General features: G+C 41.2%; 1 protein-coding gene across 4 annotated transcripts in view; it reads right to left on the reverse strand.

Moving 5' to 3' along the window:
• AREL1 (apoptosis resistant E3 ubiquitin protein ligase 1) overlaps positions 1 to 19,538 on the reverse strand; it is a 30,151-nt gene that overhangs the window by 4,692 nt on the left and 5,921 nt on the right. For 3 of the 4 annotated variants that reach the window (XM_048484917.1, XM_048484919.1, XM_048484916.1), the window contains exons 3-17: positions 19,089 to 19,148; positions 18,257 to 18,483; positions 17,488 to 17,725; positions 15,984 to 16,153; positions 15,718 to 15,898; positions 10,996 to 11,243; positions 9,889 to 9,966; positions 9,301 to 9,442; positions 8,091 to 8,212; positions 3,892 to 3,967; positions 3,263 to 3,372; positions 2,547 to 2,726; positions 2,302 to 2,427; positions 2,042 to 2,171; positions 1,901 to 1,959 (exon numbers count right to left, since the gene is read on the reverse strand). In XM_048484917.1, coding sequence (XP_048340874.1) covers positions 1,901 to 1,959; positions 2,042 to 2,171; positions 2,302 to 2,427; positions 2,547 to 2,726; positions 3,263 to 3,372; positions 3,892 to 3,967; positions 8,091 to 8,212; positions 9,301 to 9,442; positions 9,889 to 9,966; positions 10,996 to 11,243; positions 15,718 to 15,898; positions 15,984 to 16,153; positions 17,488 to 17,725; positions 18,257 to 18,483; positions 19,089 to 19,104 — 2,103 coding nt within the window. In that variant the 5' untranslated portion in view covers positions 19,105 to 19,148. The remainder of the gene's footprint in view (positions 1 to 1,900; positions 1,960 to 2,041; positions 2,172 to 2,301; positions 2,428 to 2,546; positions 2,727 to 3,262; positions 3,373 to 3,891; positions 3,968 to 8,090; positions 8,213 to 9,300; positions 9,443 to 9,888; positions 9,967 to 10,995; positions 11,244 to 15,717; positions 15,899 to 15,983; positions 16,154 to 17,487; positions 17,726 to 18,256; positions 18,484 to 19,088; positions 19,149 to 19,538) is intronic. The other variant, XM_048484918.1, reaches the window with a different exon arrangement.

The following is a 19,538-nucleotide window of genomic DNA, read 5'->3' on the forward strand; positions in this document are numbered from 1 at the left end:
TAGGTGGCATAGTCAGGGAAAGGGGACCATCTCACTTTCTTGGCTGGGGGTTCTTTCGCTCTTGCTAGGGTATGCCTTGCCAATCTTCCCGATGCCTGAGACTTCCAGTGAGTTGGGGGGGGGGAGGGAAAGAGTCGCAGAGTTTTGTGTTCCCAAGCTCTTTGATATCTCTCTACCCTTCTTTGCTCCCCCTGCAGCTGCTGCATCAGTAGCAGTTGAACTAACATCCATAGGAGCACTCCCGCCCAATCTGTAGTTTGTGTGGAAACCAGAGCAGCAGAAAATGTTGAGACTTCCCTCCAAAAGTGCAGCCAGTGAGCTAGTGCTTCCTGACCAGGCAGGAGTTCATGGAAATGATGGTCCCAGGTTTTGAGGGCCCCACTCGTAGGCTGTCATGTTAGATGTTATCCCAGGGATGGAAGGAGACAACTGACCACTGAGCAGGTTGCTCCTTGCCAGCCTCAAGGTTAGACGGCCTGGAAAGTCATGTGAGCCTCCCACTAATCCTGGTGAAGAAGCAGCAATGGACCAGGGTGGATCTGAAAAAGCAGGACACCCAGTCCCCATCACCTCAAGCAAGCTCAGCTGAGGTGCCTCCAAATCCTTAGATCTCCCTGGGCGAGGTGACTTCTCTGTCCCCTTCTACTTTTTGGCATCCGCAGCCATGAAGGAAGATAATTTTGATTTGTATTCAGTCATATTGAAAGTCCTATCTGTGAAGCTACTCCAAAACACAACCTGTCTGGACACAGGACAATGAAAACTTGAGGCAAATGGAAAGACAGCCCCGTTTTTCCAGGAGGGAACAGAAATTTCCATAGTCCCACCAAAGGAGAAGAGGCAGTTCTGTTCTGTAAGTGGAACTCTGCTTGCCACCCTTTGACTGTAACCTATTGTCTAAGGTTCCTTTTCAAGATTAAATTTATAGGACTAACAAGCAAAAGGCATACAGGCTAAAATACCCTTGCTCCAGTTGCCTCTAGGTGTTAGTCTGCACCAAAGAAACACTAGGACTCTATGAAGCCACCTTAAATGAAAGTCAGACCATTACATCTGTCAGTACTGATTACTCTGACTGGCAGCAGTTCTCCATGTTCTCAGGTAGAGAAAGGCATTTCCTGCAACACTTGCTATCTAAGACCCTATTGCATGGAGATGCTGAATACTGAACCCAGGGCCTTCGGTATGCATTCGATCACCAAGACACAGCCCACAGAAGGCAGTACTGTTGGGAGATGCAGCATCACACTTACTTAGGTTAGGAAGGAAGCTTGTAGAGGTGAGGACGTGGACTGGTTGGTAAGGCAGAGTGCTTTCTAAATTACTCAGTGGAGGTAAAGTACTACTGGCTGATAGATAGATCCTTCTGAGACTACATTATTGTGGAAGAATTTTTTTCTGGTTTATATGGACCACCCTGTGAAGTAACTATGAGTAATGTTAGGGAGGGGGGTGCAGCCCAATGGCAGAATATCTGATTGCCATGCATACATTTCCCAGATTCATCCCTGGCATCTCTAGTTAAAGAATCATGTAGGAGATAAACACTTCTGAGACCTTGGAGAGCAACAGCCAGTCTGAGTAGAAGTCTGCAACCTGTGGCTCTCCAGATGTTCATGGACTACAAATCCCATCAGCCCCTGTAGACCTTGATGGACCAATGGTTTAATTCAGTATTAAGGCAGCTTTATGTTTACATGTGCAAAGTTTTGCATTTTGTTCAGATACACAGCATTCAAATCTACGAATCACAGCTCTTAATCTGTTAATCTCTTAATTAATCTATTAATCTCTTAATTAATCTATTAATCTCTTAATTAATCTATTAATCACAGCTCACATCTATTTGAGAAACAGAAAGCAAGTGTGGCAGCCTCAAAGACGATCCTACCAATCTTACCTCAAGTTCATTTTCATCAAAAATAGCGAGAAGATTTTCAGGAACCATCTCATTGAGGCCTAAAAGAGGACAGCAGAATATACGTTTATTTAGAAAGCAAGAACCAGACAACTCAGGAAAGGACACCATACGCCACATTACCTTTCAAGAAGTGATCCACTTCCTCTCTAACCTGATTAGCCAATCTGTACTGCGCAAGTAGATTCAAGTAGAGGATTTTGTTTTCATTGGTTACTGGTACTTGAGAACCACCAGTTACAAGCTCAACCACCTAAAAGAGAAACGGTTCAACTCCTAAATCCACACAATTGGTAATCCTAAATGTATCTCTTCCCTCCTATTTCAAGATTGTTACTGGCTCACTTTGCACAAAGTGTCTTGTCTCAAACAGTATCTCTCACCTTCTCAAGCTGGCCCAGTTTGCTGTATTTTTCCTCAGCAAAGACTAGCTCCATCTCACTCACATCATTGTTCAAAATGAAACAAACTTTTGATTTATAAAACTCTGGATCATCCGTCTCGAAATACTAAGAGGAAAAGCAGCATGGGAGGGAAGAGAGAAAAGAAACTGAAACATCTGCCGTGGAACCGCGATTCAGTCGCTGTTTCATGCTCTAAAAACAATGCAAACGTAAAGAAAGGTCACCTTGTAATGCATCCGCAGTCCTATAATCTGAGCCAAGAAAGATCGGGTGAAACGAGCTCTCACCAGTTGCTTGTAAGCCCCTCCCAAAGATGACTCATAGAGACACTTTCCAACCAGCCGCCCTGCAAATTCATATACTTTCAACCGCAAATGAGGAGGCCGGTTTGGATTGGGGTGCACCTATAAACAGAGCCACAAATACCATTATCAGCACTTACTTTTTTAAAAAGCAGCTGAGAAAACACCCTGAACATTTCTGCTTATAGACTGTAGTTAAGCGCTTTCACATCTTTCTAACCTTGCTTATGAGTTAAAACTCAAGTATAAAAGTTCTGTAAAAGATAGAGGGATGATCTGCTAGTCTGGTTTAAGCAAAAGGACGTATAATTTAATCTCAGTGCAGTGAACAGAGGCACTACTTGTCTAAGCACGTAAGTGAAACCATATGAAAACACCTGATATAAGATTTGGCATGAAAAGCCTATGTAAAAGTTCTACACCACCCACCAACATTTTCATCACAGGCTCACATCAATATCTCCTCTGATTTAAATGTGTCTGTTGGTATGTGTATTAAATGTGTAAACCAGCAGATTTCCTGTCACTGAAAGATCTCGGAGAACAACACAAATGTTCAATCATAAGCATCTGAACGGATGCCATAAGCAGATGAGCAACTTCATTTTTCCAGCAACGGGTGAAAGAAAGACACTCACTAATGCTTGGTTGTTGTCACTGAAGCGGGTGAAAAGCTGATGGACGGTGTCAAATAAAGCTTTACAGATCAATTCAAACCACTCTCTGCGAGGGCCTCCCCAATCCAAGGCTACAAAACAGAACAGGTTCAAGACCAGTCAGATCGTGCAGAAGCCCCATGCCTTCCAGAAGTAGGGTATCAAGAAAAGAGATCCATCTCTCTTCATAGAGCATCACTGTCATGGACAGTACCCATGAAACATGATCCTTTAACAGTTGGTAGGAGAAATTCAGCGTTAATTCTTCTCTATTTTTCACATTAGTGCTTTGTATTGTAAGCCCCTTTCTACAATCATGCAATATACTGAGAGGACATCTTGTCAATTAAAACAATAGCAGGATTTTAAAAAATTTGGAAGAGCTATTGGTATTGCTACATATCTATTGTAACCTCTTCAATTAGCCAGGTAACCTGTGCCCAATTTTGATCTACAAAATAAGAATGATTTTATATTGGATTGGAAATATATTATGGAAGCCACAGAAATGTTTCATCATCAGCAGAACATTTCAACGTCAAACACTCCTCTTGCTTTCTCCCCATTTTTTCCTAGATGCATTGGCTCTTGCAGTGGGCAAATGAACTCACCTTCTTCATCCTGGAAAATGACTTCAAAGTTCTTGCTCCAGTCCGAAACGGAAAAATTCCGTGTTGCTTTCAGAGACTAGGAATATAAAAAGAAACTTGTTAACAGCAATGATGGCACTTGTCTGCAAACCTGGAGGTTGACGTGAGACCTTATTTCTGATAACGAGAGTCTGGTATTAACTCTACAGCCTGCAGCCAGGCAAACCCTTGTCACTCACTGAACTAGAGAGATCATCATCATTCTGCAGTGGACTGATACTTCCCACTTATCCTCTGGTTCCCTTCAGCCACACAGCTCATTGGATGACTTTGGGTCAGTCACTCTCAGCATAACCTACTGCACAGGGTTATTACAGGGATAAGGTCCTGAGCTTCTTGGAAAAATTGCAGAATAAAAACACCAAGCTTAAAATACTAGTTACCAATATTTTATAATACCTTCTCAGATACAATGTTCCTATTTTTCTAAGAACTCTTTCTGATTCCCAAACTATCAGACAATTTTGCATTCAATTTATTTATGTGCAATCCATATATATAAAATACCTTGAACTAGAAAGGTTTAAAAACAAGTTATCTTTGAACTCTAATTTTTTTATTTTAAATATTCAATTTGATAAACCGCTCTACCCCTGAAGGGCTCAGTTTATACCCACTTTTTAGCTTTCTGAAAACTTGAAAATTACACTCTGTTTTTCATCCAACTCTTTCATACTGATACAATCCATCTGGTGTACTGTTGTAATGAGTTTCAAGTTCATGCTCCTGTTCTGCTGGAAATGTACGGCCCAATCAAAAATCCCAGTATAAATGCTGCTAACAGGGTTACAGAGGCATTGGGGGAAGAACAGGAGAACCATGTCAGCCCTTGCAGGTTTGCTGATGTTACTGGCAACAAATAATGTATTTAGCTGGAGCTATATAAAGTAGCTAACCCAACATACTGAGCCAAGAGTTAATTGCTCTTGAATACTACGCATAGTTGTTCAAAGTAACAAGAACTATATGGACATGCAACAGCAAAATTACCCAAGACTCTGCAATTCTCAAGATACAATAAGAATAAGCTGAATTCTAGTTGGCCTTCAGGAGTGGATCCCCCACTCTTCCTCAACTGCTGCTAGAGGTATAATCTGGACAAAAAATCTTGCACAAGAACTTGTGAAACTGTTAAGAACATAGTCAGTCCAGAGGGTCCAGCAAAGTCAACACCACATTCCACACAGTATCCAGATACAGAATAACTGGTAACAGTCCTTCATCACACTCTTCAGCAACAGGCATTTAGAGGCAAAATGCCTCCGAACTAAACAGTTTTCTTTAGCTACCTTGTCTAATAGCTGGAGCTAGAACAAACTTCCAGGAATTTCCTGTTAACACCATCTAAACTAATGAGTATTATTACAGCTTAGATCCTAAGCCTTGCTTGTACCAATGCCATCCACTATACGGGCAGCTCTCTACTATGAAACATAATGCTCTGGCATGCGGTACATTTCAGCTTGCTGAAAGACACTGGGACTGCATGAGTGGAAGCGCCTAGCCCCAAAGGAGAATCACTCCCAAAACATAAATGGGCATATCATAAATGGATGCAAAACTTATGATCCAGATTCATATATTGTGGCGTCAGATTCTAAACACTACGATGCATCATGACAAGTTCTTTACTTCATTTGTCCTTAATCAACTGCTTAATTTCAATGGGTGATGTCAAGTTCTTGCATTATGAGAGGGGACAAGGGGGAAAACCCAAAATTACATTTCTTCACACCATTCATGATCTTATAAACCTCAACCACATACTGCCTCAGACATCTTAAATGTCTTAATTACAATCTACTGTAATTAAATGAATTGATTACAATCTAATGTCTTCTTTGGATTTTAAACTCTGACACTACCACTCTATTTGAACAGTTTTTCAAAAGATATTCTATAGATGGCTTCCAGTCAACGTCCTTAGCACAGATTTTGCCTTTTGCAAAGCTGCCACACACTCATTAATTGTTTTCATAGATCCCGAGCACTCCTTCTTGGTTCATCATTGACAGTTCAGACCCCATTAGTTTATGGAGACTATGTGCTCCAGTGTGAATGATTTTGGTTTATTTGCACTGAACATCATTTTGCTTAGATCCTACCTAGATTTCTGCAGATATAAGAGCCTGTGTGGGCAAATTTTGTCAATACCACTCTCCTGTGGCAGCACAAATTGCATTCCAAAATACTGCCTGTCAGAGCTGAAGTACCCAGGAACAGCTTAGGGGAGAATCAGAGGCTCCGAGAGATGGGGGAAAACTGGTGAAAATCATCCCTCTCTGCACCCAAAAAAATCTAGGGAGGATCCTGTCAAGAAAGAAGCCATCTTAAAGGAATTTTCCAGTAAGCTGCACCTAAGTTCACTGTTCTCTGATTCTCTGCAGTTGTTAGCAACCTCACCCCACCCTGGCAGTTGCTTGCCAAGATCATCTACTTAGGCCTGTTAATTAGCTCTTGCAGTTCAGCTATGAATCTGGTACGGGAGAAGGAAACACTCTCACCCTAGAACAGTGATGGCGAACCTTTTCAAGACTGAGTGCCCAAATTGCAACCCAAAACCCACTTATTTATCGCAAAGTGCCAACATGGCAATTTAACCTGAATACTGAGGTTTCAGTTTAGAAAAAAGGGTTGGCTCCAAGGCGTGCGTTACTCAGGAGTAAGCATAGTGGTAGTCGGTGGCTTTGCTTTGAAGCAACCGTGCAACTCTTCCAATGGGTGAATCACAACCCTAGGAGGGTTTAGTCAGAAGCAAGCCCCATTGCCAGCAATCGAGCTTACTCCCAGGTAAAGGATCATGCTTTAGTTCTTTGCATGAAAATCAGCGGGGTTTAACAGCGCTTAACAGGGTTGCCTACACTGCTTCCCCAAAACTAGGTCTTAGGTTTAATGCTAATAATCGAACCCAGCGGTCCAGGCCAGCCTAGATGGGGGAGGGGGGGAGGCAACTGTTTGCGCGTGCCCACAGAGAGGGCTCTGAGTGCCACCTCTGGCTCCCGTGCCATAGGTTTGCCACCATTGCCTTGGAAAGTTCAATGAACGCTGCCCAGTGATTGGCTAAGGAGGTCACAAAGTTATAGCCAATGTTTTTCTGAAAGTATACGTAGAGAGAAGAATCTGTATCCCTTTACTGTTTTCTTCCCTACCTCACCTTGTTGCCAAGAATATATTTGTATTACGCTCTGGAACTCAATGCTTTAAGAAGCAACGACACTGCATCAAGATGCTGCATCAAGTAAGACAGCTAATCAGTGTTGTTATTTTTATGCATTTCACTACCACTGAACTATATGCTTGATTTTATATTATTTCTTGATTTTCTTCAAAAAAGCCTTCTTTTGCTTTATGGTGTATGTCACTCAGGAAGTTACTGAGACCAAAGCCAGGTAACATTGCTGTACCAAGTCAGGTTCAGCCTTGTCAGCTCCAACCCACTAACATTCTGCTGCTCACTTATACAGCCTGGACACCTCCTTTCAGTCCACTAGGCTCTTAACAATCCTGAACAATTTGCTGCCCCTTAATGACAAAAGTCTCTAATGGAAGTCAACTGCTTACTAGCCTCCATTGTGAGTACTGTCTATTCCTGCCCTCTGCTTCTCATTCTTCAACCAGTTTCCAGTTTATGAGAAGATCAATCTCACCCCTTGACTAAGTCAGCTCAGAAGATTTTATAAAAGGATTTTGTCAAAAAGTTTTTTGAAAGCATCTGAGCACCTTTCTCCACAAACTTTTCAACACTGGCTACTCCCTGCAGATTAGTAAGGAAGCAATGAAGAATGAATACTGCTGAAGTGTGAACAAAACAAGTCAACACTTGGTGGCAGCAATGGCTGCATTAACATAAAGGGGGCTGTCCTGAGAGCAAATGGGGCCCTTTCTACCATTCAGGCCAATCTCCCATCTAGTTTCTGCTCCATTAGAAATGACTGACAATGTAAAATTCTTGGGTTGTGGACAATGCTACAGGTCTTGGAAAAGTCTCATATGATGCACACTGAGAAATACAATCCCAGCCTCATCCTATTCTTGCTCATTCTGCATCAGAATTAAAGAACATGCATGGCCTCTGGAACAGGAAGGGAGTAGTCTACACAGCCTTTTCTAAAAGAGAAACACAACACCCTCTAAAGAGTCTGCATTATAGATATGCTCACCGATTCCAGAAGATTGTGACGGCTGACTTTTAGAGTAACCTTGGAGTGGGGTCTCTTCATGTGCACCTGCCGCAACTCCCTTTGGAAAAAGTTCACTTTGTCTTGAAAAGTCTCTGAACCTCCTGAAACCAATAAATCCTGTGGTCATATCTCAATTAGCAACACACCACTAGCAGAAGGCAATATTACCATCCTTTGTTACGGAAGACTGTGATCTGCCACAGAGAACATAACTCAGGGTTTGAGCTTCTTCTCAGGCTCATGTTTACAGCTAGTCAAATGCACAAGCTGGTCACAATTATTCTACCAAACTGTCTTCAGGAGCACTCACAGTCTAAATAACAAAGGACCCGAGAAAAGAAAAGAGGTAATCATTCTTTCACAATGCCCAGGACCTCTTCACCGACTTGCCCCAATACTCTCTCCTTTTCCCCACACCTCTATTCTCTCACACACATGCAGCCACTCCAAGTTCCAAGGCCCTATTCACCTTCTCCCACCCCAAGACCACAAAAGGAGGAAAGAATGAATTGTTGCAACTGTGCCAAATCCTTCAAAAGAATACCAGAAAGAAACATATGAGCTGGAAAGCTGAGGGAGATGGCATGTGGCGCTCTAGTCACTTAAACAGTCTTAAATTAAGCTAAATTGCTGTTGCAACAACAATGCTCTGTTAGACACTTTGCAAAATGCAAAAGTAATGCAGTTCCAAAGGAGATGGATTGCAGTCTCTACCAAGTTTAAAAAAAAACACCACACTGCTAGTAGCTGTTTTATTATTTTACGCCAGCTAGGATGCATTAGAGACTAAGCCAGGGATCCCCAACATGGTTCCTGTGGAAAACCATGGTGCCCACAGACATCCTTTCCTGGTGCTAGCCAAGTGTTTTAAAAAGTGGGTGGGGCTTTTGCCCAGCAGGGCTTCTGATAAGCGCTGTGTGTGTGTGTGCAGGAAAATATTTTAAAATAATACCGTATGTTCATTTTAAAATGGGACCCTGTTAAACAAAGTATCTTCCTGAGAGTTACTATTTAGAGTTATGCATAACCTCACACCCTGACTTTCTGTGGTTGCTTCTGCCTCCTGCAGTTGCCATTTTCTGGTTATGCTCACGACCCTGTGTCAGAACTTGAAAGGCGCATGCAGGCGAGAAAAGGTTGGGGACCCCTGGACTAAGCCACAGTAGTGCATACCCCTTACTCTCTTTACCTATATTTTTATGTAGAGAGCGAATGAAAGTGGCTGCCAGGATGTTCCTCTCCTTGCAACTGAGCTCCACGGGAGGCTGTATCCCATCATCCACCACCAGTGTCAGCAGCTTGTGCACCGGATCAGGCCCATGGTAAGAAAACTAGCAGCAAAGAGATGCAGGAAGGGGTGAAACCATCATTCACCAGAAGAGCATAGAACATATGGATTAGATATAGTAAGATTGCCCTCTGAGCACATTCCCTTGTCCAGCCTTCCACTCATAGCCAAAGCTGCTGTCAAACATCCAGCTAAGATGTTCGGCGCAAAGCTGAGCAGATGCAAGCAACAAACCTCACTGCAAGAGGAATCAGAGCTGTATGTTCATGGGGACAGGAGAGTAAATTATAAAGACAGATGATGAAAATTAGGACCAGGAGCAGAATGGAAACCACAGGAGGCTCCCAAGCATGATACAGATATGGAAGACTATTTCAAATGTCTGATTCTGGTTGATAAATGGGAACAGGGCACTGTCTCAAAAGCCTCTTCTTCAAAACAGAAATCAAAACTCATCACTTGACACCTAGGAATTTTTCAAAAACTTACCTTCGTTCCAGGGCACACTCTGAAGGTAAAAAGGCGCCACGGAATAATCTTCAAGTAGAATTCCTTTACAGAGAATTGCTGTGAAGCCAAAGAAAGTCACTTGTGGCATCATGAATGCAACACTGGGGTGGGGGTGGGGATTCAATCATGGACAAGCCCAAAGCAAAAATCTTTCATAACAGAGAGGAAAATTATTTTTACAAGTCTGGCCTACATCAACTCTTTACAATATTTGTATCTACTGCCCTTCTATTAAGCTACGAAAAGAAAAAGGGTGGGGGAATCTTTTGTACCACATACAACAGTAGTGCCTACTCTGCAATGAACAGGCAGTCAAGGCAGAAGTTGTCCCTCCCCCGACCCAAGAGACCTGGGTTGCTTAAATCTGTTTTGCCTGTGTCTCCTGTGTTAATATATTTTCCAAAGTGCTCTGCCTGCCCTTGCAAACTTTGTGGACTTTTGACACCTTAGCAACATTTCACACTTCAGCTCTCGATTGTTTCCTAGAAAGTATGATGTCTAGATCACACCATTTCCTCATAATTGTAATTTTGTTTACAGCAAATCAAGAGACTTGTGATTTATTTATAATGTTCTTAAGGCATCCCCCCATTAACAAAAAATGTTCACTGGAGACTTGTGAAATGTAAATAATTTAATGCAAAAGAAGACACTGTTTTACCTATCTTTTTTTCCCTTTTAGACAAACATTGTCTAAACCAGTGGGTACATGTACTCTCCAGGGTACGCACCAGAGCGTTTCAGGGTACATGAAAAAAATTGTGCAATGGGTTGGCTAATATGGGAGCACAATTTTAGAGAAATGGGTTGCCCAGGGATACACGATTGAAAAAAGGCTGGAAACCACTGACCTAAACATTCAGTCCCAGTTCAGATATCTGATTAGTTATAAGGAAAGTATGGACAGTTGATTTTTATAAACTTTTTGCAACATTTCCTCAGCAGTTTTACAGCACAATGGATGGTTGCCCACAAAATAGTAACAATAGCCAAACATAAGACTGGAGTGATTTTTGATCAGTTAAAAGCAGCCATACACAATGGCTGTGCAAAAAAATGTTGCCATTTCTTCAAATAGATTCTTACCTTGGGTGAAACGTAGCAATACACCTTTTTTGGTTTCTTCACTTTCTCAGGGGTCTGGCTGTCAGAAGGAGAGTCCTCGTCCTCATCTTCAGTAGCAGTGGAAGGACGGCGCTGAGAGGCACCCAAATGGAGGGGTGGAAGGTGCCACTGTGTGTTGGCATAGCTACTAGCATTGTAAAGATAGGCCTCAAAATAGATACTGACCCCTGAGGTAGACACATTTCTCTCTACAATATTCTTCTCATTCTCTGCAATAGATTAGTATAAAGACAGATGGACAGGTTAGTATAAAGCCTAATGTGGCCAAAACACACAATGTCTTAACACATTTATTTGTATTTATTTACAACATTTATATCTCACCTTTCTGCCCCTACAAGGGTCACCAAGACAGCCCTGAAATTGAGGTCATATAAATCATATTGTCTACCAAATGGCAGCAGTTCTCCAGGGACTCAAGTAGAGTCCTATTGCCTGCTACCTGACTGCCAGGGATTGAAGATAGTGACCTGTGTAATCCTTGTATCAACTACAAAAAGATTCTGACACAATCTGTAAAATAGTAAGCTCTCAGAAACCAGCTTCTTGTATATAATTTCAATGTTATCCTTTGCCAGAAAAGCTTCCTGATTTATTTCTTGTAAATAAAAACTTCTGATTATTTGTTTAAACTTTACAAACCTTTGGTGCCAGTTCATTATTTTATTTTCTGACAGAAAGGGAAAAAATATTTTGGTGTTGCTACAGAGCTGCTAATCTTCCTGTCTGTGAAGTGCCCTGATTGAAAAACTAAAGATCATTCCTACTGTTTACTTTAATTTATAAAAGTGGGAAAACACAAAGTGTATACACAAAGTCTAAATTATCACATTCACACTACTGCATTGCATATTGATAAACAAAAGGGTGACTCATTCAAAGCATAAACGACTGTCAGAATTTTAAAAGGAAAAATCTCCTCATGGCATTAATGACCTTCCCTCTCATCATAGTTCCCAATTTAGAGTCCAGGCTTAGCGTTAGACCAATGGTTCCCAACCTGGGGTCTGGAGTTTAGAATTAGGCCAATGGTTCCAAACCAGGGTGCAGGGGTCCCCCCGGGAGCCAAAGAATTACTACAAGTGGCCTGTGAATCCATATGCCCACTGTTATTTTGATCTTTGTTATATATTTTCTCAATCAACAGTGACTAATCAGTACAACTACTATCAGATGAGAGGTCCACAAAAAGTGTTGATGATAAAAAAATGGTCCTCGTTGTGATAGACAGGAGGCTATCCTGCCTCTGAAGGGAACAGCAGCCACTCAGCTGTTTCGTCCCTAAGTCTATGGGAGTACTGTTCCAGCATCAGATCACCCTTCAGAGGGGGGATGGAATGTCAGAGGGAAGCACAGGGACATTTAGTTTAGATCTGCCTCACAGAAATTGCGATAGGTCAGGTCTGGCTCAGCAAAAGAGCAGACAGTTTGAAGGGTAGCTTTGCCTGGTAGTGTGGTTCAGTGGTTTGACTCTATCTCTGGGAAAGGACAGTGTACCTGGTTGTGAGATTGTTTCTGGTAATGAGTAGACGTCATACCAGTCAATCTGACTCTTGGGAAGGGGCAGATGTGGGTAGAATCCTGTGGGCATAAAAAGAATTTGACCTAATGGCTAGTCTGTAAAGCCTCTTCATACCTATAAACATTAAACATAATTCAAACCACACTCTGAGGCCATAACAAGCTTATGTGCCTCAGTCAGGTTTCCCATTTGTCTGGAAACCTGTACTGCTAATCTGTTCTTCAAAAACAACCTGTAAAAAAAACTTCTGTTATTTACATACAACTCCTGCCTTAATGATCTCTGTGTTCTACTTGCTTGCCACAAAACTTACCTCATGATAGTGAACTCAAAGACTTTATACCTGTTACCCTATTAATTTCTCACAATTAAGCGGGAAGTTTACAGATGTAAACAAACCCAATTCCCCATCATTATATGAGGCTGTGTGGGTTCCTTCACGTCAAAAGAAAGGGCTTGTCACAATCCTATTCAAAAAGGTTCAAAAAGGTTTTAGACAAAATACCAAATCAAGGTTTGGCACTATATAAGCAAATATTTGGTTCACTTACAGGATCATTTCTCTCCAGGGAAGCACAAGGCAATGAGTCTTGTCCTTTTTTGAGGCAAACCAGTTTGTTGTTAAAGCTGGGGAATTAAGGTTTGTTCTTGCCCTGCAAAAGCAGGCTTGGAAACTGGGAAGAAAGTATGCTTTTGGAGTCCTGGTCTACAGTGTGAGCACAAACCACAGCTTACCAGTTTGAGTGAAGCAAACTACAGTTTGTTGTATAAGAGGAATTAATTAGCTTGGAGAATGTAAAGAAAGGAGTGATCACACAAGCCAGAGCAGAGTTCTTTTTAGGCTTGCTCATCAAAACACCAATCCATGGTTTGGCATAGATCTGTACCAAGACTGTATGGACAATCCTTCCTGACAGAGGAAACTAATGCCTAATTTGTGCCATCCAGGGAGAAAGTAAACTCAAATTTCACCTGCCCATGCCCCTTTACAATGTCTTCAGATTTAGTTCTCTAGAGTTCTCTCCCAAACACATCACTGTTCCTTTCTTCAGTGCTTTCAGAAATAACTGACTACAGATATATAAAATACACACAATAGTCCTGACTTTGAAAATAGGTGGTTCTACAGGACTACGGTAATCAAAGTCCCTGTTGCCACAACAAAGATGCCCTATCCTGAAGAAAAATATCAGAATCGCTTCACCTCCTTCCAAAACCATGCCTAAAAGGTTTGTGCAGGTATGATTCTATTGCACTGTTGGGGAATAGCCAAAGGTACTAGCCCTGGGGTAATTGTACAGATTGTATTCTAGAAGGAAGCCAAATATATAGTATGCATCTCCTAAACTCCTCCTTCTACCCAGCGAGGCCCAAAGGATAGTGAATGGGGATTAATAATTCACCAAGGATAACAGTAGGGATTAAAGTCCAATCCTCTTTTGCTACCAAAAGGAATGCAAGAATAAGAGCTGCATTCCAAAGAATAAGAGCTGCATTTCTTCTAAACCTCATCCTTCTCTTTCCTCTTGCCCCCCCACCCCGCAACTTCCTCAGTGAATTTTCACGACTGACTCACTTGTCTTGTATATCTTTGTTGACACTTTAAGTTGCTGTGTAAGTTCACAGTAGTGCAAGAGGAGATATGTGTAAATATGAGGTGTATTACGACACTATAATAAAACAGAATGAAACCTTCACAACTTTTAGGTTGAAGAATCTTCCCTGCTCATGTGCATAAATTAAAACCAACCTGCCATGAAAACTTTTGGCTTCCTCCAACTTCAGCTTCCAATTGCAACTAAATTCCTACACAAAAAACCAAATTCCACATGTTTGCTAAACACTGCTGTTCTTTGGAAATTCTAAAACCAAAAAAAGAGGAGGGAGGGGAGCACAGTCCGGCTATATTTCCTTTAAAGTTATATTAAAATATTCTTCTTCTGGGGAACAGTGCTTTTTATCTGCTTGATGTGCACATATCGTTTTAAAGTCGAATTTCAGGAGCCAGTATAAAATAATGCCTCTAAAATTGGTCTTTATTTTGGGTTTTACAATCCAATGGAAGAGAGACTGCAGATTAGAAAGTCACAGCTCAATCTAGAAATAACAATTATGCACAAATTGCACTGAATTCAACATTAGCAAAGAAACTTGTTCTTGGTGCTTAAGGGGCTGGGCAGTTTAAAGCTTCCCTTTTTTTGAAAAAGAAAAGAAGCTTGAGGAGAAGAGAATACTGAACAGAACAATACTGGAGGGAAAGGAAGCAATCAAGCATTTTCCCTCCAGCCACTTCTCCATTCCAAACTGCTCACTATTGAAACAATTATGTAATAAAAGGTTCTGGAGCACTGTTTATAGTATAGTTAAGCAAAATGCTTATTCAGACTGAACCAATGGAGAATGCACTTTGTCTGTGTTCCACATCAATAAATATCCTTTGGCTCACTTTGGTACCTGAGAGAACACTTGTTCAATAACAGTTTTGCAACGGTTTCCTAACTGCCTTCCTTTACCAGCAGTAGATTCATGACAACAATAAGGAGACAAAACTGTCACATTTCTAAGACATAGAAAGCACACTAGCATGCTACAGTACCTAGAATGTTATACTTGGAAGGGAAATACAGGTTTGAAACCCCATTTGGTTATTAAACTCACTTGGTTGTCTTGGGTAAGCCACTACCTCTCATGTCTAGCTGTCTTACAAATTTGCTGCATGGCTGCAGAGTCAGATCTCTAAAGGAAGAGTGGGATATATTTATTTATTTATTTGTTTACTTATTATTAAATTTGATAAACCGCCCACCCCCGAAGGGCTCTGGATGGTGTACAACAAAACCACAACTAAAACAACGTGCACAATAAATAAGTGATAAATAGTTAAAATACATAACTCAGAATAAGCAGCATTCTAAAACCCAGTAAAGACAATATTAATAATACTAATGATGGTTCCTGGTCCCAAGGTCGGGAGGGGACAGACAATACTGAAAAATATCACACCGGTAGTGCCAATGATGGTACAGCACGCAACACAGGGACATCCACTTACAATATAAATGTAATTTTAAAAAATCAATCAATTGTAAACATTTTAGCAGGCAACAACAATACGTGGATGAGCTGAAATGTAGGCAACTGTAATATTCTTCTCAACTTACCACTTAAAACAATGATATCAAACTCTCCATTGCTAATAGGCTGGTTTTGGTAGGAGATGCAGGCATGGAAACACCCCCTGCGGAGCAGGGTGAGTCTCAGGAAAACCTGACAGGTCTTTTGATTTGATACCACAGACTTTTCAAACAAAATATCAGAAGACTCTTCTTCTTGGGAACCAAGCTGGATAAAAGGAAAAATATTTTATTAGGATGAATGGGTGTGTTGTGGCTCCTAATAAGGCAGAATGGGACGCAATGTTACTTACCTCATGGATTGAGAGGCTGTAATTGTGCTCATCTATCAATGATACTGAGTTACTGGTGGGGTTATCATATTCATCTCTGGGGACTATCTGCAAAGTATGTGGCTGCCCACAAGTCAGCACCAGAGTGGAGAAATGGCAAACAATTTTGGTTTTGGAGGGAACCACCATCCCTGGAACCAAAAAAAAATCAGTTTCTCAGCACACTGGAGTTTTAACATTCAAAAGGAATTACTAAAACATTAATAAAACAAAATGAAAATAACATTGCCTAAGTTTAGAATGCCCCTTAGCAGAAATCAAAGATGCTGGACAATAAAAACACATAGAATGGTGACAATGAATTTTATATCAGCACTCAAGAGAACATTAGTTCTCTTTTTTGTTTGATGAGTATTATTCACTGTGGTCTAAACATCAATTAAATAGTGGTAAGTTAAATCTCATTTGCATCACTGGGGAAAAAACAGTATAGGTTAATACTCTAATATGGGTCATAAGGTGCAGCCCTTAGTATAGCAACGAGGGTACCTGATAATTTAGTGTTCAAGAACTACAGAATCAAGTTAAAACTTGACTAAGGAATTAAAATTTCAGAGGTACAGCTGAGAAAAGCATAGTCTATGTGTCAAGTTGTGCCAACTACTGGAAGACCCTCTGGTAAAAATATCTGAAGGCAAGAAACAAGACAACTGAAGAAGTGTGTGGTTAAGCTAGTGAGGGAAAATTGGGAAACAGCTTGCGTACAGGAATAACCAAAACAGGAACTGCTGAATAAAGTAACATGCAAAAATAACAAGGAGAAAAGTGGATATGAATGGTCAGGAATTACAAACACTCGTTAAGCTTTTTCTTCACATGTAGACTTGAAAGAAAGTATGTCTTGGACATGATGTGGTGATGGCATGAGCAGAAGTGGCAGTGGCAAGGAGACGGTGCAACTGACCTTCTGAGCTACTCAATGACAACGAACAGAAATGTTTTTGTTTAAATTTGGACATTCACTGAAATGCAGAATATTCCTGGGCAGAAAAAAATCAGAAAGATACCATCGCAAGCCAGTTTCTACACTCTCCAAAACAGCGGGAGAAGAGCTTGGTAGGACCATAGCTGCCTACTTGTTCCTTGCCATCCTAAGGACGACTAAACAGGCTCTCTGACATTGAAGTGAATGCCTGACTATTCTGAAGCTTTCAGCTGGTACTATAGATTCTCTTTGGGCAGGATAATATACATTTTACACATTTTTGCTTGATTGTTCCCTATTGCTAGAAGTATGTGATGTTGCATTTAACAAACAATTTTAATTCATAAATCTAAATGGCTGTGTGCATGGTTGATCTTGATCTCAGCAGACTCTAAAAGGAGAATTTGGGTCACTGTTACCTACTCACAGTAGAACACAACATAGCATGGTAAATAACTATTGTGGAAAGAGTAGTAATGGGGCATGTAACCAGGTCATGTTTCTATATGTTGCTTTGGTATTAAATTACCAAGGCCTTACCTGGCTGAAAGACTTTGTAGTAAGGGCTATATGCCACATTTAATCCCCCAATTTTCACACTGATCTCATAGCGCCCAGCCTTGCGCACAGTGAATGCCACCTTCACCACATTCGAATTGGGCTCCTGAAGTACTTCCTGGGTCACTGGAATATCCATTGCTAGCTCCACATGGCAGATATGAATTCGTAACCCCACAGGGCGATGAGCAGGGAAGGGCTGGCCATTCTTGTAAAACAACTGCATGAAGAATTAAAAAGCCCAGGTGAACCGTAAGCCACAAACATACTATGAACACAGTAAATTGCGTACCAGTGAAAAGAAAAGTATCTCAAAGTTCCATGTTATAAACCGTGTCCCAAATTAAGATAAGATATGGATATTGGAAATACCTCCAAGCTTTGATAGAAGTATTTATACTACTTAAGAAGAAAAAGAGACAAACTTCAGGTAACCTCCAAACCATATGCTTGTATATAAAGCAATCTCAACAAAATTATGCCCAGAAGAAAAGTGGGCAGAGTTACATCTTATCAGGGAAATAATTACCTTGCCTCCACCTGGAAACCCATACAAAGTCACTACAAAAGCATACTAGATGTTTCCTAGACATATCTTATGTCTCTCGTGATAATATACATTGGCATGGAAAACATGACTGCATAATGACACCAATTCAAAAAGCCATGAGCGAAAGGAACTGGAACAGGCCATGTAACCTAAACCCAGACCCAATCCCCAAACTACTGTGGAACAGAAACATTCCCTTACATGCACTCGGAAGGCCATGCTGTGGCCCACCTCATAGGGGTCCTTCCAATCCCAGCAAACTTTGCAAGAGCGGGGGTCCAAGTAGTTGCCTCGCACGTAGTCATAAATGGTCCGCTCCCCTCGGCGCTCCCGATCCTCATGCTGGAGGAAGCTGACTACACGTGCGGCAAGCTCAAAGAGGAACTTAATGGTGAAAAAGAAAGCTACCACAGACACTGTGATCCCACCTGTCACAAACAGAAAATACACAACAGTTAGAATTCAGAAAGACATGTGGGGCACTGATAAACATGGATATGGGGGATGATATGTCGCTCAAAGCAGGAATTCATAAGTACCTGGAAGTCTCATGGACAGAATGATTACACCACTCAGGATCCTTAAGGCTGGATGAATGGCACATTCTGCAGCACTGTTACAGCGCAGCAAACTGTCAATTACTCTGTTATATTTTTACTGGGAGAAGAGGAGAAATTTGGCTTTCCTGTTGCTGGCACCAAAATGTCTTGGAATCAAAGAAAGCATTGTACCCTGGCTGTCATACCGTGTGGCAGCCGATGTGCAACGTGTTCTTTGATTCCCTATTATTTGCCGCTGGACCCCATTCTTTCATTTCTTACTGTTGTTCATTATGGCTGCATACCAAAACGTCTTGACAAGTCTCCTTTACCCTAAGACGTTTTTTTAAAAATTGAGATTGGTGTGACACAATTGCATGCCAGGACATGATATTCAAGCTCAGTATTAGCAAACTGGATTCTGGCCACATAACATGTTAAAAGAAATCGACCTTGAAAAAACTGTGTCCCACAAACAGCTGATCTTTGCTTACCAATAACGTAAAACATGAGGTCCCTTCAATGAGACACACAGCCGAGGATCACAGCTGCATCTGGAATGGAAAAAAAAGGAGAACCCATTCAGTATCCCACCTCCATTTTTGCACATCAACCATCTCCTAGCCTTTACCCACTCCCGCTCCCCTTCTACCTTCTTCTTACAAAATTTTTTTTAAATGATGATCATTCTACACCATAAAACTGTAAAGTGAATTTATAATTTCTGGTTGTTCTTAGCCAATATTTATATGTTAAAAGGAGAAGTTAGCACAGTACTGACAGGATAAAAAGTAGCATCACATGGGAAAACGAGTTGTGCTTTCTTGCCTCTGTCTTTTCATCTAAATAAAAAACCAACATTGCAAAAGCTCTTCTACTCTAAGAAGAATAGAGAGTTCCAGAAAGCACATCCTAACACACCAGGTACAAGCTATCTTTTTATA

Source organism: Sphaerodactylus townsendi, linkage group LG02 (assembly GCF_021028975.2).
Source record: "Sphaerodactylus townsendi isolate TG3544 linkage group LG02, MPM_Stown_v2.3, whole genome shotgun sequence".
Classification (NCBI taxonomy): Eukaryota; Metazoa; Chordata; class Lepidosauria; order Squamata; family Sphaerodactylidae; genus Sphaerodactylus; species Sphaerodactylus townsendi.